This window comes from Martes martes (assembly GCF_963455335.1).
Source record: "Martes martes genome assembly, chromosome: X".
In the NCBI taxonomy this organism is placed as follows: Eukaryota; Metazoa; Chordata; class Mammalia; order Carnivora; family Mustelidae; genus Martes; species Martes martes.
The window spans coordinates 60901281-60925308 of record NC_137897.1 but is presented as its reverse complement, the minus strand read 5'-3'; the positions used below and the strand labels follow the sequence as shown (position 1 = coordinate 60925308).

Genomic DNA, 24028 nt, shown 5'->3' with positions numbered 1-24028 from the left:
TAACACAGCAATGACGACCATCATTTTCCACCCACCACAGGTCCAAAATTTCAAAAACTGATAATATCCAGTGATAGGAAGGATATGGAGAAATGAGCTCTCTTATATATTCTTGGTGGTTGTGTAAACTGTTATTGTCTTTTTGGAAGGCATTTGGTAGGATCTATCAAAGTGCACACACCATTTGATTGCACAGTTCCACTTCCAGCCATATTCTGGACATATTTATACAAGTATAAAGAGACATACGTTTGACTTCCAGGGAAGATAGCAAAGTGGGGGGATCCTGGGCTCACCTTGTCTCATAGACACAACTGGATGCACCCACATCAGTATGAATGGCTCAGAGAATGGTCTAAGGACTGGTGGAACAGGCTCTCCACAGTTAGGTATAGAGAAGAGGCCATGTTGAGGAAGGTGTGGAGGGGGAGTTAGGTCTGGAGCCGGGTGGACTCATGGGACAGTCTGTGAGAAGGAAGAGTGTAGTGGGCCTGGGAGGGGAGAGGAATAGACCCCTACAGTGGGTGCCCCAGGCACAGGGGCCTGCAGAGGGAAGGCAAGTCCCCACAGAGGTTGGCTTTGAGAACCAGAGGGGCCTGGCTTTGCAAGTTCTTACAATCAGTGGGGCTTAACACCTGGCACTTCAAAAATCAGCTAGTTCAGCTCTAGGAGAGCCAGATGGCAATGAGAAACTGAGCCCCCCCCCGCCCCCCGCGGCCACCCCATGCAGACAGCGCAACAAACAGCTTCAACAGCATAGAAACAGCAGTTTGAAAAATGCCTGGGGTATGCAGGACAGAGATTTGTTTACTAATCTCAGAGTGTGTGCAGTAGGGGCAGGGATCTTTGAGAGACTGCTCCAAGAACAAAAGACCTGGTAGGCAGCATTTCCCTCCCCTGCCCCCAGCCAAAATACCCCAACACCTGTGGTAACTAGCCCAGTGCCAACTCTCTCCACATAGATTACCAACAGTGTGCCCTGCTGCCAGGCAATCCTGCAGATCCACCCCCTCCGACAGCAGTTTTCCCCAGTGGCTACAGGTGCCTTCCCACAGCAGGCTAGAGCAGACCCTGCTGGAACCCCACACCCTGCCCACACTCTCTCCCATAGACCTGACCCCTCTAGCATGCCCTTGGCTGGAACTCTTCCAGAGCAGTGCCACAGCCTGGCAGTGCACAAGCATCCCTGAAAGGGGTCAGAACCTTACCAACATAGCTCTGGCCCCAGGCAGAGGGGAAGACAATCACACACCCAAGACTAACTGGGGGCCCAGCAGTGTGCTGGAGGTAGATATGAGGTCTGGTGGCAGGCTCTACCCATCAAAGCAAGCTTCTCAGGGGACAACACAGGGAGAACACCCTATAGGTTGGTGCTAGCACATCCCTGGCAAATAACTGGTCTGACTCAACTCACGTTAAGGCAGCCCCAGACTGACCCACTAATGCCACGGGGACTAAATCTTGCTGCCAAAAAGCAAAAAGAGACGTTGTAGACAACTGGACAGAAGGCAAAAGTGGCTCAGCCAAAATAGTCTGGTGCACGCAATACAGATAGGAGACACTCATGAAGTGCCAGAATCTAGTGAACAGGGGGAGGAGGGGGATACTGCACTGCAGGGTACTAAATGACCTTTTCTTCATAAGGACATCAGTTTCAAGTGCAGGAGATGTAGCTGATTTTTCTAACACATAGACTCAAACAAGAAAGTTGGAATGAGGAGACAGAGGACTATTGCCCAGATGAAAGAACAGGGCAAAATCACAGCAAGAGAGCTAGAAGAAATGAAAATAAGTAATATACCTGATACATAACCCAAAGTGATGGTCATAAGGATACTCACTGGACTTAAGAAAACAGTGGAGACTTCAGGGTGACCATCAACAAAGAGATAGAAAACATAAAAAAGAAGCAAATGGAGCTGAAGAACTCAACAGCTGAAATTAAAAATACGCTAGAGAGAATAAACAGGAGACTAGAGGACCCACAGCAAACATCATCCTCAACGGTGAAAAACAGCAATCTTTTCCCCTAAGGTCAGGAACAGAACAAGGATGTCCACTCACCACTTTCAGTTAACATAGTACTGGATATCATAGCCACAGCAATCAGATAACAAGAAGAAATAAAAGGCATCTGGGGCACATAGGTGGCTCAGTCGGTTAAGCATCTGCCTTCAGCTCAAGTCATGATCCCAGGGTCCTGGGACAGAGCCCTGCACTGTGCTCCTTGCTTAGCGGGGAGTCTGCTTCTCCCTCTCCCTCTGCCTCTGCCCCTTACTTATGCCCAAGAAATTAAAAAATCCTTAAAAAAAGAAAGAAAAGGCATCCAAATTGGTGAGGAAGAAGTAAAACTTTGACTACCTATAGATGACATACTATACATACAAAGGCCTAAGGACTCACCGAGAAACTACTAGAACTGATAAGGGAATTCAGTAAAGTCATAGGATACAAAATCAATATACAGAAATTCACTGCATTTCTAAACACTAATTATGAAGTAGTAGAAAGAAAAATTAAGAAAACAAGAGCATTCACAATTATACCAGAAATAATGAAATACGTAGGAATAAGTTTAACCACAGAGGTGAAAGATTGATACTCTGAAAACTATAAAATACCAATGAAAGCCATCGAAGATGACACAAACAAATGGGAAGATACTCCATGCTCATGGATTGGAAGAACAGGTGTTAAAATGTCCATACAACCCAAAGCAATATACAGATTTAATGCAGTCACTATCAACATACCAACGGCATTTTTCACAGAACTGGAACAAATAATCTTAACACTTGTATGGAACCACAAAACACACTGAATAGCCAAAGCAATCTTGAAAAAGAACAAAACTGGAGGTATCACAATCCCAGATTTCAAGCTATACTACCAAGCTGTGGTAATCAAAAGTATGGTACTGGCACAAAAACAGAAACACAGATCAATGGAACAGAATGGAGTCCAAAAAAACCCCAGGATTATATGGCCAATTAGTCTTTGAAAAAAAGAGGTGAGACTATGCCATAGAAAAAGTCTCTTCAACAAATGGTGTTAGAAAAACTGAACAGTTATGTATAAAAGAATGAAACTGGACCACTTTCTTACACCATAATAAAATAAACTCAAAATGGATTAAAGAACTAAATGTGAGACAGGAAACCATAAAACTCCCAGAAGAGAACACAGGCAATAATTTTTTTAACTTTGGGAGTAGCAACATCTCTCTAGATAGATCTGCTGAGGTAAGGGAAACAAAAGCAAAAATAAACTATTGGGATAACATCAAAATAAAAAAGCTTCTGCACAGCAAAGGAAACAATCAACAAAATTAAAAAACAACTTACAGAATGGGAGAAGGTATTTCCCTATAACACAGCTGATAAAGGGTTGGTATCCAAAATATATAAAGAACTTATCAAATTTAACACCCAGAAAACAAATAATCCAATTAAAAAATGGGCAGAAGACATGAACAGACATTTCTCCAAAGAAGATATACAGATTGGCCATCAGACATGTGAAAAGATGTTCAACATTACTCATCATGAGGGAAATGCAAATCAAAACCATAATGAGATATCACCTCATACCTGTCAGAATGGCTAAAATCAAAACTCAAGAAACAGGTGCTAGCAAGGACGTGGAAAAAGGGGAAAGCTCTTACACTGTTGGTGGGAACGCAAACTGGTGCAGCCACTCTGAAAAACAGTATGGAGTTCTTCAAAAAGTTAGGGATAGAGTTACCATATGATCCAGTAATTCCATTACTAGGTATTCACACAAAGAATACGAAAACACTAATTCAAAAAAATACATGCACTGCTGTGTTTACTGTAATGTTATTTACAATAGCCAAGATATGGAAGCAGTACAAGAGTCCATTGATAGATGAATGGATAATGTGTGTGAATGGATAATATGTGTGTGTGTGTGTGTGTCTCACACACACACACATATAATGTGTGTATATATGTGTGTGTGTATATATATATATATATATATATATACACATACATACAATGGAATATTACTCAGCCATAAAAAGAATGAAATCTTGCCATTTAAAACAACATGGATGGATACAGAGGGTATAATGCTAAGTGAAATAAGTCAGAGTAAGACAAATACCGCATGATTTCATTCATATGTGGAATTTAAGAAACAAAACAAACAAACAAAAGAAGACAGAGAGACAAGCCAAAAACCAGACTCTTGAACTATAGCTAACAAACTGATGGTTACCAGTGGAGAGTTAGGTGGGAGGATGAATAAAATATGTGAAGGGGATTAAGAGTACACTTACCATGATGAGTGCTGAGTAATGTATAAAACTGTTGAATGACTATGTTGTAGACCTGAGTCTAATATAACACTGTATGTTAACTATACTGGAACTAAAATAAAATTTTAAAAAGAAATAAATAAAAAATAAAAAATGAAAGGTCTTTGAAAACCAGTGCCCCCCAAAAAGATTTGTATGTCCAAAGATTTACATTACTGCCTGTTTGTAACAAAATCTTCAAAACCACCTAAATACCCATCTTTAGAAGAATGTTTAAGTAAATTATGATACATCCATACCATAGAATTCCATGTAGTAATGTTCAGAGGCTAACATAATTTTGTATGTTCAGATATGGACAAAGGCATATATGTTATTATGTATAAAAAGCAAACTGCTGGGGCTCCTAGGTGGCTCAGTCAGTTAAGCGTCTGCCTTTGGCGCAGGTCATGATCCTAGGGGTCCTGGGATCGAGTCCTGTACTGGGGACCCTGCTTTGCAGGGAGTCTGCTGCTCCCTCTGCCTGTGCCCTCCCCCTTGCTCATGCTCTCTCTCTCAAATAAATAAAATCTTTAAAAAAATAAAATACAATAAATAAAAAATAAAAAGCAAACTACTGAATGAGCAATCTTTAGAAAAATGATGTAATTTATGTTGAAAAATACCAGAACTCTACATTTGTGTATGAACACACATGCCTATGAAAAATTGGGGATAGGACTAGACAGGGAGCTTGGGGAAAAGGTGACTTCAACTTTTTACTTTATATCCTTCTGCATTTTTATATAAGAATTTGCTCATATATCACTCATGTTATTTAATAGAAGAGGGAGGAGGCATTCTGAAGTAGAAAAGACCAATATGAGAAAAGTTTTGTAGGTAAGGCAATCATGGGGGTCAGGAGCAGAAAAATATGTCAAAGTGGTGCATTAGGCGATGGTTCCACCAGTGATGTTCAGGATGGACTAGGGAGGAAAGTGCCTGGAGCTCTTGCTGTAATTTAGGCAGGAGAGATTGGGCACCTGAGTGCCCGACTTAGGCTGGCAGCACTGGTAAAGAATCTGAGCAACATTTCAAAGGAAGTATCAACAAAGACTGGTATATGGTGTTACAGAAGCATTTCATGAAGTAAGTAAATGGTTTTTTGGTTGTAACAGTAACACAAAGCCCATACGCCTTCTAACACAGCATGCCAACTGTTCTTGAAAGAACCAGATATCGATATTCAGTGATAAGGAACTAATAGGTAATTTGAATCTTTAGCACTTGAAAGCAAGAAACAAAATGTATATGAGGAATCAGAAGTCTCTCTCATTCTTTCTCTCTCTCTCTCAAATAAATAAATAAAATCTTAAAAGAAAAAAAAATTTTAAAATGGGCACCTGGGTGGCTCAGCTTGGTACAAGCCTTCAGCTTGGTACATGATCCTGGAGTCCCGGGATTGAGTCCTACATTGGGCTCCCTGCTCAGCAAGGAGTCTGCTTCTCCTGCTGACCCCTCTCCTCTCATGCTCTCTCACTCTCTCATTCTCTCTCTCTCTCAAATAAATAAATAAAATCTTTTTAAAAAATTAGAAGTTACCACAGACCCTCCCCCTACCCTAACAACTAAGTAAACCAATTACCTGAGAAGCAATAGATCGAGCTGTTTTACTGTTGTCTCCAGTCATCAGAACTACTTCTAAGCCCATAGACTGCAAAATACGGACAGCCAATTCTGCTTCCGGCTTCACTGTATCAGCAATAGCTATCAAGCCGCACAGCTCATCTATTATAGGAGCACCAGAAAAGGAGAGAGTTTGGAATATGGTGAAAGCAGGAATAATATTCTAACTTAAAACTTGAGAAAGAAATTAATCTTGTTAAGCAAAGTTGTCCGGGGCTTAAGCTTAACTCAAAATGTCTCCAAGGCCACACAGGCTGTACTCTACAAAATCTGCAACAAACCTCCATATTTAGTTATGAAAATTTCAGAGTGAGGTAGGGGTTACTAATAAAAGCAGTAATTGGAAAATGAAAAGAGAGCTCTTTATTGCAGACTTAAAGACTCTTACTTTCCTTTGAGAAGTACTGGTTAATCTTCCCAAACACTTTAGTTCATTTAAAGGCAAATGAAACTGAAAACTAATACTTTTTTTTTTTTTTTTCATTTAAGGTGAACAGGGTGGATTGAGACAAAACCAGCATTTTATACTGGGGGGAAAAATCACTGCAAGTAGTTATTTTATTTTAAAAACAAAAGTAGGGGCACCTGGGTGGCTCAGTGGGTTGAAACCTCTGCCTTCGGCTCAGGTCATGATCCCAGAGTCCTGGGATCAAGCCCCACATCCGGCTCTCTGCTCAGCGGGGAACCTGCTTCCTTCTCTCTCTCTCTCTCTCTCTCTCTCTCTCTGCCTGCCTCTCTGCCTACTTGTGATCTCTATCTGTCAACTAAATAAATAAAATCTTTAAAAAAAAACAAAAAACAAAAGTAAATGGTATTTTTTGCTTCTTCCTGGACCTAAAAACATCATAGTTAAGATATTGCCTTCATGCTTAGCAAGGATTATAAATGTTGACTAATTAATCTCACAGCTAGAAATGTACCCAAGAAAAAATTTAACAAAAGAAAGCACCTAAAACCTCATAGATATTTATCATAGCGTTATTTATAATGATGAAATATTAGGAATAGCTTAAATTTCCAACAAGGGAATTATTAAGTTAGTTAAAGTATATAAGAAATTAAACAGAAGTAAAATAAAATTAGAAAATACTATGAATATAGCAAATAATGAATAAAGCAAAATATAATAGGTATACAGGGATTTTAAATTTTTACTCAAATTATTGAGGTAAAATTTATATGCAAAATACAACCACTTAAAAACAATATATATACTAATACTATAATTCTGTACACATATTGTATATAACATATACATATATAAATATGTATGTTTGTATATATATTTTATATAAAATTAAATATATATTTAATATATTATATATAAATATTTAATAACTTAATATATTATATGTTATAAATATTTAATATATAAATATATTATATATTTAATTTTATGTTAAATACATATTTATATACATAAATATATATACACACCCAAAACCAGAAATGGAATACATGCAATTAAAACTGACACTGAGTTAGGATGATGAGATTATAGATATTATTTTGCTATTCCTTTAATGTTTTACTATTTTTAGGTTTTAAAAAAATCCTTGATTTGCTTTTTTTATTTTGGGGGGGTGTAATCACTAAAAACAAAATCTTTATTTATTTTTATTTATTTTTTATTGTTATCTTCAATTAGCCAGCATACAGTACATTATTAATTTTTGATGTAGTGTTCAACGATTCATTAGTTGCTTATAACACTGGGTGATAGGTATTCAGGACAGCACATGTGGTGATGAGCACTGGGTGCTACATGCAACTACTGATTAGCTTTTTTAAAAAAAAAAAAACATAGGCTATGGAGGAAAATAACAAAGCCAGGCAAATGCAAGAGAACTCTAAATTAATCAGTAACAATTATGTATTGCTAACACTTTCTTTTTTCATTCAGGCTTCTTTTCAAAAGCCCTCAAGTTCAGAAGTCTCTCAAAAATATACATAAAATAGGGGCACCTGGGTGGCCTTCAGCTCAGGTCATGATCTCAGGATCCTGGGATGGAGCCCAACATCAGGCTCCCTGCTCAGTGGGAAGCCTGCTTCTCCCTCTCCCACTCCCCCTGCTTGTATTCCCTCTCTCACTGTCTCTCTCTCTGTATCAAATAAATAAAAAATCTTAAAAATACATACATAAAATAATAACTGAGATCGCAACACTGAGTCATAGGGTACTTAGGGAAAACCTTACCATCAACTGCCACCAATACAGCAGTCCGACCTTTTCTTTCATGCTCAGTCATGTAATCATCTACATCATTATTAATAACAAGACCATTTCTAATCATCCACTCCCGGTTACCAATGAGGACTTTGTACTGCTGGGCATTAAGAGCACCTGAAATAAAGTACAGAAAGAACATTTAGTGAGATTGTTTAATATTTATAACAACGCTATGAGGCACATTCTTCCTGTCTAACTTTACACAGTCACTATGTTGTATTTTTGGTAGACCACAGCCTACAACAGTGTATTCCAAATTTTCAAGAAAAACACTCTGCTCTTCTATGCCTTTGGGACTTTGCACATGTTGCTGTCTCCACCTAGAATGTCCTTACCCCTCCTCTCCAATTATCAAACTCTTCTTCAAGAGTCAACTCAAATGATACTTTCTTGGTGAAGCTTTCTCTTTGATCTTCCACACAAGTGAATTAAATTCGAAATATTTATAGTGCATCAGCAGCTTAATACGGTTGGATGAAAACATACAACTGTAGAGATGTCTCATTTTAAACATGTGACCACTAACTTTATGCAGGTCCTTGGTGTTTTCTGGCAATTCTATACTTCCCTAGTCCATTTGTTTTCCATTCCTTCTAGAGGGCTATTTTATACCTTCTCTTCTCCCATCCTCACCTATGGCCAGATGATGACTCTGCTTCCTACTTCAGAAAGAATTAAAAGCAATCAGAAGAGAACTTCTGCAAGCTCTCCCTGCCACATCTAAACAACTACCTGTGCCTATGTACACACCAATCTAGCTTCTCGCCTGTTATTATAAACTGCCCCTGCTCCTATTTAAGGCTAACCTCTCCACTTAGGCAGTAAACCCTCTTCCTTTGCTTATTCTAGAACATCTTTCCTACAATTCTCTCCTCTTCCTCCTGCATAACCACATTTTCTATCTCTGTTGCACATAGTCTTATCTTTAAAAACAAAGCAAAACATAACAAAACACCCCTCTTGAGTTCATTTGCCTCTTTACTACTGCCCCAAATTTCTGCTTCTGTACACAGTAAAACTTCTCGGAAGTGTTTTCTCACTTGATTATTTCGAAGTCATATCTTCCCATTCTCTTGTGAACCCACTCCAATAAAGCTTTTGTGTCTACTACTCCAAAGAATTGTTCACGAAGTATACCAGTGACCCTTATTTTCATAAACCTAATGGCTAATTCTTGTTCCTTATCTTAGTTGCCCTATCAGCAGCATTTAACACAGTTGATCACTCCCTCCTTCCTGAAATAATTTCCGTCCTTGGCTTCTAGGACACCAAATTCTTATGAGTTACCTCCTCACTCATCACTTCTCAGCTTCTTTGCTAATCTCCCTGATCTCTTAACCTACTGTATTGCTGGGCTCAATCCTTAAAGCCTTTCTCCCCACCCCACCGCAATCTAGTCTCACTCCTTGGTGATCTTATCCATTCTCATAGCTTTAAATACAATCTATATCAGCTTTGTCCAACAGAATTTGGAAATGTTCTGTATCTGCTGTTTAATACAGTAGCCACTAACAATATGTGGCTATTGAGCAGTGAAAGGTGGCTAGTATGGCTGAAGGGCTGAATTTTAAATTAAATTTATTTTTTAAAGTTTATTTATGTATTTATTTTAAGTAATCTGTACATCCGCCATGGGGCTCAAACTCATGACTCCAAGATCAAGAGTCGCATGCTCAGGGTGCCTGGGTGGCTCAGTGGGTTAAAGCCTCTGCCTTTGGCTCAGGTCACGATCCCAGGGTCCTGGGATGGAGCCCCGCATTGGGCTCTCTGCTCAGCAGGGAGCCTGCTTCCTCATCTCTCTCTGCCTGCCTCTCTGCCTACTTGTGATCTCTGTCGGCAAATAAATAAATAAAATCTTTAAAAAAAAAAAAAAGAGTTGCATGCTCTTCTGACTGAGCTAGCCAGGCAGTCCTGGATTTTAAATTAAATTTAAGTAATTTAAGTTTCAATAGTCACATGTACTGAAAGGCTATCATATTGGAAGGCACAGATCTATAGGTGGATGACTCCCAAATCTACGTCTCCAACCTCCTTTGTTTCCTTGAACTCCAGACTTGTGCAGCTAACTGCCTACTTGTTATGTCCATTTACATGGCAACTCTACTTGAATATCTAGTAGGCACTCAAATTTTACATGTAAAAAAACTGATCTCCTGGGGAGTTCTCTTCACTATTGCTCTTCCAATGGTCTTCCCCATTCTATTTAAATGGTAACTTCATCCTTCTAAAATAAACATTTAGGCCACAAACTTTGGCATAATTCTTGACTCCTGTTTCTCTCATACCCCATACCCAATCTGTGAGAAAATTTGTCAGCAAGCTCTCCCTTCAAAACACATTCAGATTTTGACCACTTCTTATGACCTCCACTGTTACCACATTGGTCCAAACCACTCTTATCTTTCACCTGGATTATGACAACAACCTACTAACCCATCTCCCTGCTTCTGTCCTCCCCTCCGCATTCCTTCAACAGTGCATTTTTATCAGAGCAGCCAGGATAATACTTATAAGTTGGGATTCTGTCACTTCTATACACAAAACTCTTCGATGGCTTCCCATCTCAAGGGTAAAAGCCAAAATTCTTTAATGTCCTTAATCTAGTCCTGTACTACTCTCTAACCTCGTCTCTTACCCCCTTCCCACTCATCTACTCTGCTCTAGGCACACAGTTCTCCTTGCTGTTTCTCAAACTAGGCTTGGGTACTTAATATCCCTCCTATCTGGAATGCTCTTGTCACAGATATTCACATAGCTTTATCCCTCCCCCTTCTCAGGTTTTTGCCCCAGCACCAACTTCTCAATGAGGCCTACCCTGATTACCCTATATAAAATAGGGTAATCCCTATACCCCTCTACCCTACAGCACTATCTCCATCAGACATCTTATATTTTCTTATCTATTTGCTCACTGTTTTGTGTTCTCCCACCATAAATAGAAGCTCCAATAGATAGTGACTTTATCTTTTCTGCTTACTGCTGATTCTTTAGTGTCTTGAAAGAGCTTAATAAAAGGTGTCAAATGAACAAAATTACTATGTGTCAGTATGCTTGATACTAGAAGTTTGCAAATTATAAATTGTAGTTTGGTAGAATCAGACAGGTAAATAAAGTATTATCATGCAGTGTACCTAGCACAAAAAAAACAGAGATGAAGTACAGTTATGATTTAAAAAGAAGAGCAAATATATCTGCCTATACATGTCAGTCAGCAAAGGCTTCGCTGAAGAGACGTGAGCTGAGTTTTGAAAGATGAAAGATGAAAACAAGTCCATGAGGTAGATGCCACTGAGACAACAATATTACCCAGAGAAAAAAGTAAATGAAATGATCTAATAAGCATGAAATGACACAATGTAAAAAGGAACTGTAGGTAGTTCTGTATAAATGGAATGCAGAGTACATGGAGGTCAGCGGAAAAATACAAAATTTAAAATGGGTGGTATAGGCAGGCAGAAGACATATCATGGGGAACAGACCTGGAACAAAGTACAGAGATACTGGTCTTCATCCCACAGGAGACAGTGAGCAAAGCCAGGATCCCTAACAGAATCACACTGATAGGGTTTAGGGTACAAGCAAACCTCCAAAACAAAAATTTTCTGAGGGTTGGACATAACTTTTATCACATTCCTCCAAAGGTTCACAATTCAAAAATAAGTTATAAACCACTATAATAAAAGGTACTAGTCAGACAGTTATATAATCATATTTGTAGGTTAGCAAAATTACTCAAGCACAAATGGGTAGGGAGGTGCTAGAACACTTAGGTGGGTATATTATGTTTTGGGGCAGATGGATAAATCAACCAGAAACTCAGAAAACAGGCTTTGGCTAGAGATGTGAATTTTAGAGTGGTAGTAGAAGCCTACAGATGGCAGAACAGGCAACAGACATGAATGAGGTTGTACAGAGAGTATATAAAAGAAGAAAAAAACAAAAAACAAAACCCTGGGGATACCCAACATCTGAGAGCAGGAAAAAAGAGGAATCAGAGAAGGACTGCAAGCAACAGCCAGGTAGGTGAGAGGATAATCTAGGGAACAAATGGTCATGAAATTAAGAGAAGAAAGAGCTTTAGGAAAGACAAAATGGTCAATATTCTCAAATCTCAAATGCCAGAGGCAGACTGAGAAGAAACCACTGGAATGAGTACTGAATAAGGTCATCAATGTGCTTAGAAAAAATAGTTTCAGTAGTATGGACGGGGCAGAAGCAAGGCTGCACAGTGAATAAGTGAATTCAGCAAACCGAGACTACTCTCTCTAGAAGGTTAGATATAAAGGAAAAAAAGAGACAGGATACAATCTAGAAGGGATTACAGTGATATTGATGGAAGAAATGTTTATATGTTTAGGAGAAGGAGCCAGTATACACAGCTGGAAAATAAAGAAGCGAGGGGATGTAACAGAGTAAGGTCCCTGAAGAATCAGGAGAGGGTGGGATCTAGAACAAAGATGAGAGGATTCATTATGCAAGATGCAGGATATCTTTTCCTCTGAAAAAGGAATCATTCTGGGCAAAAAGCAGAAAGAACAAATGTCTGAGAACCTTAATTTTCTATGTGAAAAATAAACCTGATAATTTGCTTAGGGAACTAGGGAGAAGGCCACAGTAGCCCGTGAAAGATATAAAAGGTTTAGAGTAGCTGTGGTTAGAAATAAAAGAAAGATAGATGAACTAATATGGAAGATCAGCTAAGACTAGAATTCATCACCCTATGGTAGAATCACAGGAGCACAATTGGGAAATGTTTTCAAGTAACTCAAGTGAAGTGACCAGAAGGCCTATGGTAAAATTATTTGACAGAATGAAACCATGATGTCAATTTTTGCTTCTGATCTAACAGTTCAGGATTATAAAGTTAGACATCTGTTAATATTTGTCCCGTAATTGGTACCATGAAGAAAATTAGCTTACTTGAGAGCTGGGCATCAATAATCATGGAAGATGAAGTTGATGACTGTTCATTACTTGCACCAATTTGAACCAGGGGTGCATTTTTAATATTATTTTCCTCTATCTTCCAGTTATTCTTATGTAGCAAGCCTTCAATATTGATGACTTTACAGCTAATACCACAGCCTGGCACAACCTGGAAATCTACGCAGGTACCCAAGGTCTCAGTGTCCAGCTCCTAACAAACAGAAACAGAAGGATTTCTTCTGCTGTTCTAATAATCCAAGGTCATCAATAGCACGATCAGAGCATACTGCTGGTTAATTCTAAATGTTTAGACACATGTTACATGCTCAGTTAAAGTAAACATCAGAATTGTTTACTTTAATACCACTTTCTAAAATTTATACCAAGTTTAGAGAAAGAAAACATGGAAGGTTTACCAATATTCTCTGCCCTTTCCAGTAGAGAATTACCAGTTAAATATTTAATTCTATTGTCAAGTCAGATTTTCTATTAAGTACAGGGCAAAGGGCAACAAAGAACAGGGCCTTTAGTTACCAGAGTGCCTCTCTAGTATGATTCTGTGTCCTTAGTAAGCCAAAGAATTTTGGTGGCCATCATTGTTTTCCTGGCTCTTTATATCTTCATCTTCTCTGTTGTTCGGTTTGGGTGTAAAGAAGCCAGGTCAGTAATAGTAAATTGGTAAAGAGGAAAGAACACCAATGATAGGAATTACCACATCAAAACTGTAAAATTATGAGATAATTTACAAAGAACTTACACAAATCAATGAAAAAAAGGTAAACAATCCTATAAAAAAAAAACAGGCAAAGGATACAAGCAGAAAAGTTACACAATAAGCAATTCAAACAGCCAATGAAAAGATGTTCAACCTGATTTATAATTATGGAAATGTAAAGCAAATCATCAATGAGTAAATATTTTTTATTTATTAAACTGGAAAAAATAAAGTAAGAATGTGGGGAAATAAGCACGAATAACGTTTGGTGAAAGTATAAACTGGTACAAGCCTTTATGTGGGTATTGGTAATATTTGCTATGTGGGCATTGGTAAAATTCATCAAAATTTAACTGCATATATCCTTTGATCTAGCAATTGCACTGATAGGCATTTAACATAAAGGTAAACTTGCAAAAGCTGACAAGAACATTAACTGTACACTGTAAGAAACAAAAAAATCATACAGAACATAATATAGCCACTAACATAATGCAGCAGATCTATATATCCTAATACGGGAAAAATCACTCAATTAAAAAAAACAAGGTATCAAAGATTGGTCACTGTGTGATCTTTCTACCTAAAGTCTAAAAAGAAATAAATGCATATATGTTCAGATATGCATTTAAAATGGTTAACAAATGCACACTTTGGGGACTATACTAAAAATTATTGAATTGTACAATCTATAATGAACTTTAGAGTATGCGAATTGTATCTCACTAAAGCTGCTACAGTAGTCCTCCCTCCCCCATCCACAGTTTCACATTTCCTTGGTTTCGGTTACTCGTGGTCAACTCTGGTCTGAAAGTAGCCAATCCTCTTTCTGACATAGCGTCAGAAGGTCAATTATAGCCTAGTGCCAAGTCACAATGCCTAAATCATCTCATTTCATCTCATCACACAGGCATTTTACCATCTCACATCATCACAAGAAGAGTGAGTACAGTACAGCAAGTAATTTTGAGAGAGAGAGAGAGACCACATTCACATAACTTTTATTACAGTATGTTGTTATAATTATTCTATTTTATTATAAGTTATTGTTAATATCTTACTGTGACTAATTTATAAATTAAACTTTATCATAGGTATGTATGTATAGAAGAAAACATGTATATATAGGTGCAGTGCTCTGCAGTTTCAAGCGTCCACTCGGGTCTTGGACCATATACCCTGCAGATAAGGGGGGACCACTATATTTTAAAAGACTGTTAACAGATTAACACTTGTTAAACTCTGGAGAGAGGAATTATGAAAGGGAGCAGGGAATGAGGCTTTCTTTTTTCATTATGTAACTCTCTGAACTATCTGAATTTTCCTATCATAAATGTGAATTACATTTTAATTTTTTAGTCAACAGGGGTTATCTGTGTGATAAAATTATAGTTAATTTCTGTTTTCATCTTTATACTCTTCTGTATGAGGAAACTAACACATATTATAAAATAAAATGAGAAAATACAAGACTCTTTAGCCTCCTACCAATTATATATGTAAATCATAGTCAAACACCAGTTTGGATTTGGTCTGTGTAATTCCTGTAGAAGACAACTCCATTAATAAACAAAGGAAAAATGGTACCTGCTTGCAGTATTTGGTTATGGCTGCTCCCAGAGGATGTTCACTGTTACTTTCAGCAGTGCCCACGATGGCCAGGATCTTACTGCGTGATATTCTGTTACTTTCCACTAGAATCTTTACTTGATTCACTACTGGGGTTCCATGGGTAATTGTTCCAGTCTTATCAAACACCACTACCTTCACCTGTAAGAAAATTAAAATACACTGCACCTATATGACTTCATAATCCTTAATACTACCTTTCCAAAAATAAGAAAAAGGTTTACTTCAACAGATGAATATTTTGTTTCTTGATAAATTAAACTGTCTTTGAGTGAGCAAAAGTAAAGGAGAATAAGGGAAAAAATACTCTAGTGACATCTAATAGCCCTCCCTTACAAATGTTGAACCATACTGTAAATATATGTTAAACAACTAATTGTATTAACTAATTGTTAATAGTTGACCGTTAATAAGTACTTAAGAGATGACTCAGTGCCTCAGGGAAAGAGAAAGGCTTTCGATACTAATGAATTCCAGAACTGTAGTGCAAATCTAGGCAGCAGGCATATTATTATAAGGGAAGGGTAAGTAATTAAGTTGAAGTGAGCATCAGACAAGACCTGCTGGTTTGCTTTGACTTTATTGGGTCTAAATGAGAAGCATGGTCTGAGAAGAGACAGCTCTGTGAACCCATAAGGGAAATTGAGCCCAGAAAGGAAAAAGGAAGAACCTGGAATTAGAGAACATAGTCATCCCACAGTAAACTTGGAATACAAACCTTGAAAAATGAATAGCTTGAGGAACCAAGATGAAAAGAGATATAACAACTAAATACAAAGCATAATTTTGAACAAGAGAAAAAATAGCTATAAAGAGTATTATGGAAACAACTGAGGAAACTAGAATATAGACTAAAGGTTAGGTAACAGTATTACAGCAATGTCAGTTTCTTGATTTTGATCTCTGTACTATGATTATGAAAAAGAATGTCCTTGTTGTTAGGAAAGGAGCCCGACATCCGCAGTAAAGGGTATATATGAGTTCTTTATGCTGTTCTTTCAATTCTTAAGTTTGAAATTTATCAAAGTAAATAAAAAATTACTATAAACACTAACAGCTTGTATTCACTGGTTAAATGAGGTTCCAAATCCATTTTAAGCTATGTTCTGTGTTTACCACATACATCTGTATATAGTTTATATCCTCAGTAATAAGAACATATCAGAAGGAATATGGTTTTAGGTGAAGTCAAATAGCCTTGATTGAAATTGTTTTGGAAATCCTAATATGAGAGAGATGAGGGATGATTATATTTTTGGAGTCATAGCTGCAAACTGTCAGCTAGTGGCAAAGGCAAAGGAACTGCAATGTTACTATAAGCACTGTCTCACAATGAAGAACACAAACATGGAGTCATATTTTTCCTGGGCAAATACCCCTTCTGTCTTCCTGACCCGACACCATTTCTAATCTAAGCTGGAATAGGACTCCAAGTTTTCCACATCAGGGTCTACTCTAAGAAAGTAAGCCCGGAGTAGTTTTAGAGATCTTAGGTAACTTAAGACCAATCCAGAACAGAAACAAAATAACACCTTTCTTACCTCAACCCTCAGGATAGTCCCAGAAGAAGCTCAGCTTATGAACCATGTAGAAATAATTTTGGATTCTGTCTCTTAATACGGGTGCTATTGCCAGTTTAGATGGGACAATTCTTTGTTCCAGGGACTATCTTACCTTATGAGCCATCTCCAGTGGCTCACCACCTTTGATTAGTATGCCATTTTGAGCTCCTACTCCTGTACCCACCATCACAGCAGTTGGAGTGGCTAGTCCCAGTGAACAGGGGCATGCAATGCACAGAACTGTGATAGAGGCTTGGAAAGCAAAGCGTATTATCGTTTCTGTTCGGGAGATACTTCTGTTATATCCCTTTAAAAGAAAGGCATGAATTTTGGTTATTGATCTAGAGCTGTATAAAACAAAAGGAACAAAGCTTAACTCTGTTTAAATAAAACCACCTTTTTTAAGTTACACCGAATCCTATTTAGCTGCCAACATACACATTTTGGTTACTAGGAAGAAAACTTTTTTTCTTCTTGTATCAATATAAGAAATTGTAACATTACTGCTAAACAAGGATAGTCCTAAAATCAGGAATTCAATTTTGCAGATTCCAGAGTTACAAACTATGTTAATTAATCTAAAGAACATGAAAGTCAGCTTTTTACCTCTATGTTGAGAATAAGTGTTTTTCCTAAGGATTTTCAAAAAATAGCTGCACACATGGGACCTAATTCTCAGCAAATCTGATCCTGAAGAAAATGAATTTTGAATCTCTGTATACCAAGACCATAAATCTGCCTTTCACACTATACTTTGAAGACAAGGGAAAAATCACCCAGCATACAAAGGAAGCGTAATCTTATTTCAGGAAAATTCTTTTGAACATAACAGTTGAACTGAGTCTATAAGGTAGTGCACAGCTCTTAGTGACACTGAATATTTGCTTGTATGAATAAATACAATTGACAGTATTAGGGGAAATCTCCTAAGCACCCCCTGAGCTCATGAGAAAAATCCCTAAGGGATACACATTCCAAAATACTTCTCAGCAATCTTCTGGTTCAATATGTAATTAACCAAGGTGAATCATTTTTCTAAAATTTTATGTTATACTAATGGCCATATATCATGAAATAGATACATAGTTTTTATGATTCTACCTGTTCTGGTTTTTTTTTTTACACTCAGAACTTTTTATCTCAAAAACAAAGACCCACAGTAACATTGTAACAGAAAAATACACTTGGAAGTATTCACAATCTGGTCACTGAGAAATGGCAAGATGTCCACACTGCATTATTTGCAACCCACTGTTTTTAAGGAACCAGAAGCACAGATACGATTAGAAGAAGTCACCTGTTCCAACAAAGTCCCTCCCCAATTCCATGGCTCTGTCAGTATTTATCTCAAGGCTCAACAACCAGAGGGAACAGTGATAGCTGGTAACTAAAATACTGTTATAGGCAAGGGTTTGGCTAAAGGGCCTTAAGTGTGTGAGCACAACGGACAGAAAGGGAGATCAAGCAACATGTGAAAAAGGGAAAAGGCGGTAACTGTCATGGGGCCCAATTTCCATTCATAAAAAATACCAGGAAACTAGATGATTTGTGGAGGTGTCTGTGACCTGTGGCAAGTGTAAATCCCTCCATCTCATCTAATTCTCACAAATGTTCCAGAGTTAGGAGTCTTCAATTTGTTTTGTTGTTGTTGTTTCTTTTTTTTTTTTATTTCTTTTCAGTGTTCCAAAATTCATTGTTTGTGCACCACACCCAGTGCTCTATTTGTTTCCATCCCCTTAAAAGAAAGTCTCCCTTTCCCCCACAATTCCCCTCCTATGCCCCCAAGAAGCCACATGTCCTGATTTCACATTCTTCTTAACTATTTCCATTGTCTGGGTCTAGAATGAGACAGAGTCCTCCACCCTCAATCTCAGGGTTTAAGGAGTTCTCCCCTAAATCTCCAACAAGGAAAAGTAGCAAGAGACGGAACACTAATGTTTGGTAAAAAGCCATAGACACAAATTCTGCAAAGCAAAGGCTGTGGTATTTATACACACTGAGATGTTTAACAGATTCTATCCAAAAGGAGGCTGTAGGAACATAGAGGAAACAAGCTACAAATAAACTACTTCCAACTAGAGCAAAGTGACAGTACATATACATTCATACTCTCTCAAGTGTGGGCTACACTGCACATTTACTCACATTATCTCAAATGTATGACTCCTAAGGGCACTTGACCTAATACAATGGAAACATGGTAACAAGGGTAACCTGACATGGTAACAAATGAACAAGAATATCATGATGCCAAAGCAACAACATACATCAACAAGATAATAATCATTCAGGAAATGTCCTCTCCCAGAGCTGAGGTTACCAATTCAAAGTTAGCTATGAACATTCTCTGAATTCTTTAAAAGCTATGGCTTACAACAAAATAGAAATCCACGTCAATAAGAGAGAGGATAAGAATCATACCATCATTTCAATAGATGCAGAAAAAACATTTGACAAAATGCAACATCCATTCACAATAAAAACACTCAACAAAGTAGGTTTAGAGAGAATATACCTCAACATAATGAAAGCCATTTATGAAAAACCCCAGCTAACATCATCCTTAATAGAGAAAAACGGAGCGCTCTTCCCTAAGGTCAGGAACAGGACAAGGATGTCCACCGGAACCATTTTTATTCAACATAGTACTAGAAGGCCTAGCCACAGCAATCAGACAACAAAAAGAAATAAAAGGCATCCAAATTGATAAGGAAGAAGTTTTGGAAGGGGAGGTGAACCATGAGAGACTATGGACTCTGAAAAACAACCTGAGGGTTTTGAAGGAGCGGAGGGTGGGAGGTTGGGGGAACCAGGTGGTGGGTATTAGGGAGGGCACGGATTGCATGGAGCACTGGGTATGATGCAAAAACAATGAATACTGTTACGCTGAAAAAAAAAAGAAGTAAAACTTTCACTATCTGCACTTGACAGGATATTATATATAGAAAACCTTTTGAAAGACTTCACCAAAATCTGCTAGAACGATTAACAAATTCAGTAAAGTATAATCAGTCTACAGAAATCTGTCGCATATCTATATACTAATAATGAAATTAAGAAAATAATCCCACTTATAATTTCACTAAAACAATAAAATACCTAGGAATAAACCTAACCAAAGAGATAAAAGACCTGTACTCTGAAAACTTAAAACACCAATGAAAGAAATTGAAGATGACACAAAGAAAGGGAAAAATAGTCCATACTCATGATTAGAAGAACAAATATTATTAAAATGTCTAGAGAAAGAGAGAGGGGCAAGCCAAGAAACAGGCTCTTAACTATAGAAAATAGTTACCAGAGGGTTGGTAGATGGAGGGATGAGTTAAACAGGTGATGGAGATTAAGGAGTGGACTTGTGATGAGCACTGGGTGATGTATGGAATTACTGAACCATTATATTGTATACCTGAAACTAATATAACACTGTATATTAACTAGCTGGAATTAAAATTAAAACTTTCAAAAAAATAAAAATCAGCAACTAAAATCCAAAAAACAAAACTGGGTTGCCCATTTGGAGGGCTCCCCCACCAGATGGGTAGTTAGGAGTAGTTTTAAAAAAAAAGAGTCCACTACATGGGGAAGAACTTTTTTGGTCCAGTGAGGGGAGAAAGGATTTCTAGAATTAAACTTCCCTTCTCTGGACTCCATCCAAAATTAGAATCCATCAACCACCATTAACCACAATGCCTATTTTCGTAATCATCCTAGACTTCAAGTAATACTACATATAATCTTCAACAAAGAAAAAGTTCCAAATGAAACCAGTAGCTTCTTAGTAAGAAGTTAAACTTGAGAGTTTCCACCTGAAGGACAGAAATTGCTAAGAGGCAACGTGCAAAACTCACACATCACCTCATACACACTTCAATGACATACTACATTTCTCTCTAAATATAGAGACTCTTGTATCTACAAAATATATATGACTCTTATTGTACCTTGACTTTTCCAGTATCAAATCTTCCACCCTATCATCTCTCTTTAAGTACCTCCCTCTAACCTCAATTTCCTTATGTTCTCATTATTTGGTAAAATTGCTATACACTTAAAGAACTAAATATTTGTGTAATAAAACCAGGAGATAAATAAAACTCAAGTTAATTTTCTCTGCAGAGCTGTACAGAAGTGAGGAAGGTGCTCTTATTTAACCCCTCTTTGCCCTCCACACTCATGCAGATCTACTTCCTGTTAAGTCTGGGGTAGAGGAAACTGTACCTTACTCTTACACTCCTGTATGTCCTTGTGAGGCAATACTCAACTCACAATCCAACAGAGAAAAAGCTGGCAAAGCTGTCATATGCCAAGCAGCCAATTCCTTTTGAAACAAAGGAAATTTCCCTTAGTCTCTCCTAAACAGAAGAGAATGTCCAAGTAATAAAATGTTTAAGAAGCCATTGAAGATACAACTAACTCCAGCATTGGGTTCCTCCGAGTGCTCATGAGGTATGTGGGAAGAGAAAGGAATCAAGTAGCAGCATTCAGAAACAGTCCTGGGTTACAACCTGATGAAGTCTCTCTCTCTCTCTCTCTCTCTCTCTGTCATTCAGGGAGAGTTTGCTTTTTCATGTTGGTAAGGATGCACGGCTTAGACCTTGGTGGTAGGAAGGATGCTGTTTATCTCCACAGTGGGCCCTTTGTCAGTTCTACTGGCCTCTTCCACCTGCCCTTCGAAGGCTCGTGTAATTTCCGCAAAAGTTCTGCCGTGGGTTTCAGGGACTAAAGACCAAGAAGATAATAAGGAAGCCAGTGAAGACAATGCAAACAAAGGCAGACTCCTAAATAGAATGCAGCTGAGGGGGAAGAGCTGCCCAACCAACAAGCTGGAAGTCCAGCTGGAACAAACCCCTCTGCCTTTGCAGCTGGGTGGGGTCCCCAGCCGAAGAGTTTGACCACAAAAAAACAGTTTCAAAAAAGGGCATGAAGACCAAGACAGCTGCGATACAGACAAAGCCCATTCAGTTATACTCATCCTTTAATAGCAATGAAATGGTCATGAGGATGGAACAAAAAGCCATTCTTCCAAGACCAATCAGATGTAGAGTCTTCCTCCCTGCCCTTTCCATCAAAAGCAGAGAAACTACCATGAAGACAGTATTCGTCACACCCACACCAACAGCTCCCCAACAGCTGCATCTTTGAAGATTCCTATTCAGTGACAGAACACAGCACTGATTCCAGAGAGCTGCTGGAAGAGCTGGAGCATGGCAGAAATGACGATACGCTGCTGAAGAGCTCTAGCACAATGACTTGCTTTTCTTGGGCCATCCTAGCACTCTCATCTTTCATCTCCCTGATGTTCTGTCTGGGTCAGATTCTGGGTGCCCTGCAATCACTAGAAGATCTCCTTGGCACTCTCTTCTTCCTTTCTGTTAATGACCAAAAATCTAGGACTTTCAGGGCAAAATGGAAGGGCTGTACTTTGTAAGACAGCTAGAATGATGGTGAAGCCCAAGAGCAGGGGCCAAAGCTCTTCAGTCTCCAACATGATTTTCAGACCAAGAATGCGAGCCAACCAGAATCCTGACAACAATGCCTAGCTGGTTGGGAATGCTAAAGCCCCCTCACCTGACACCATAGGGCATGTAGGAGATATTTCTCCAATGCACATGGGCACAAAACCTGTGCAGCATCTGCAGGGGAGGGGGGGTAGGAATAGGGTGGTTGGATTATGAACACTGAGGAGGATATGTGCTATGGTGAGTGCTGTGAAATGTGTAAGCCAGATGATTCACAGACCTGTACCCCTGGGGGCAAATAACACATTATATGTTAATAAAAATAATTTTAAAAAAACAAGAAATTTTTTTAAAAAGGTTATATCTCTAATAAGAAGCACAATCCAGGTCTACTTTACCATTTTACGACACCATACTTTAGAGACTACCATAGAACCACAGAGGAAGTGGCACTAATATTTTCGTATATTTATAAAGCATTTAATAAATTACAAAGTATTTCCAATATATTATCTTATTTAACTTTCACAACAACTGCAAGTTATGCAGGATGGGCATTAGTAGAATCTCACTTTATAAATGAGAAAACTGAAGCTCAGAGAGACATTAAGTTGACCTAAGATCACCCTGATGGTATATGGCAGAGCTGAGATTCCAAGGTTTTCCTCAATATTATCTGTAGTCCTTTGAGAAAGCAGTCATATTGGGAATGAGACTAGGTATAAGATATAAAAGTTAGTACTCACTTTGGGACAATCATAATGAAAATAAGAAAAAAGTAATGAAAATAATGAAAAAAATCTTCCAGAGGGAAATTTTTATATTTATGAAATGCAAATATTATCACCCTCCCATTCCAGGCCCATAAAGATACTAGTAATTACTAAAGTTATTTTCCAAATAATAGTTTATGCAAAAGATTCACAAACTGTTTTATGTATAGTAAAGAGTTGTTACAAGTCACTTACAGGAAAGTAGGTTTCCACAATTTCAAAATTCAGAAATCCAATTATAATCCAAACCAAGAGAGTAGCAATGGATACAATAACAATAAAAGGAACAAAGTAGCCACTGAGTTTGTCTGCAAACTGCTGGATAGGAGCCTAGAACAACAATAATAACAAAAATAAATGTATCAGTCTCCTTTTTTTGATAATGAATACAGGGTATATTTGGTATTACACACAAATATTTTAATAATCTCCATATTAATGCAACTGGAGTTAAAAGAAAATATAAACACTAGATCAGGATTTATTCTTAGCAGTCTTTTAAAAAAATACTTTGTTTTTCCCAGGAAATTAAGTTACCTTTGATGTTTGCGCCTCTTCCACAAGTTTAACAATTTGAGAAAGTGTTGTGTCAGCTCCAACATGGGTTGCACGGATAAGCAGCGACCCATTCTGGTTAATGGAACCAGCAATTACTGTGCTGCCAGATTTCTTAGCCACAGGCATTGCCTCCCCTGTAGAAGGAGTGAAGTCAGATTTAGGGAGCATAAATATATACTATCTTAAAACATGCTATTATGTATTAATTGTGAAAAATATGTAGAAA

The 24028-nt window shown here is 37.9% G+C and overlaps 1 protein-coding gene across 1 annotated transcript in view; it reads right to left on the bottom strand.

Moving 5' to 3' along the window:
- ATP7A (ATPase copper transporting alpha) overlaps positions 1–24028 on the bottom strand; it is a 102768-nt gene that overhangs the window by 3935 nt on the left and 74805 nt on the right. Inside the window, exons 12-18 of the mRNA XM_080831299.1 lie at positions 23782–23936; positions 23440–23574; positions 17122–17316; positions 15406–15588; positions 13098–13314; positions 8145–8291; positions 5907–6049 (exon numbers count right to left, since the gene is read on the bottom strand). Coding sequence (XP_080687425.1) covers positions 5907–6049; positions 8145–8291; positions 13098–13314; positions 15406–15588; positions 17122–17316; positions 23440–23574; positions 23782–23936 — 1175 coding nt within the window. The remainder of the gene's footprint in view (positions 1–5906; positions 6050–8144; positions 8292–13097; positions 13315–15405; positions 15589–17121; positions 17317–23439; positions 23575–23781; positions 23937–24028) is intronic.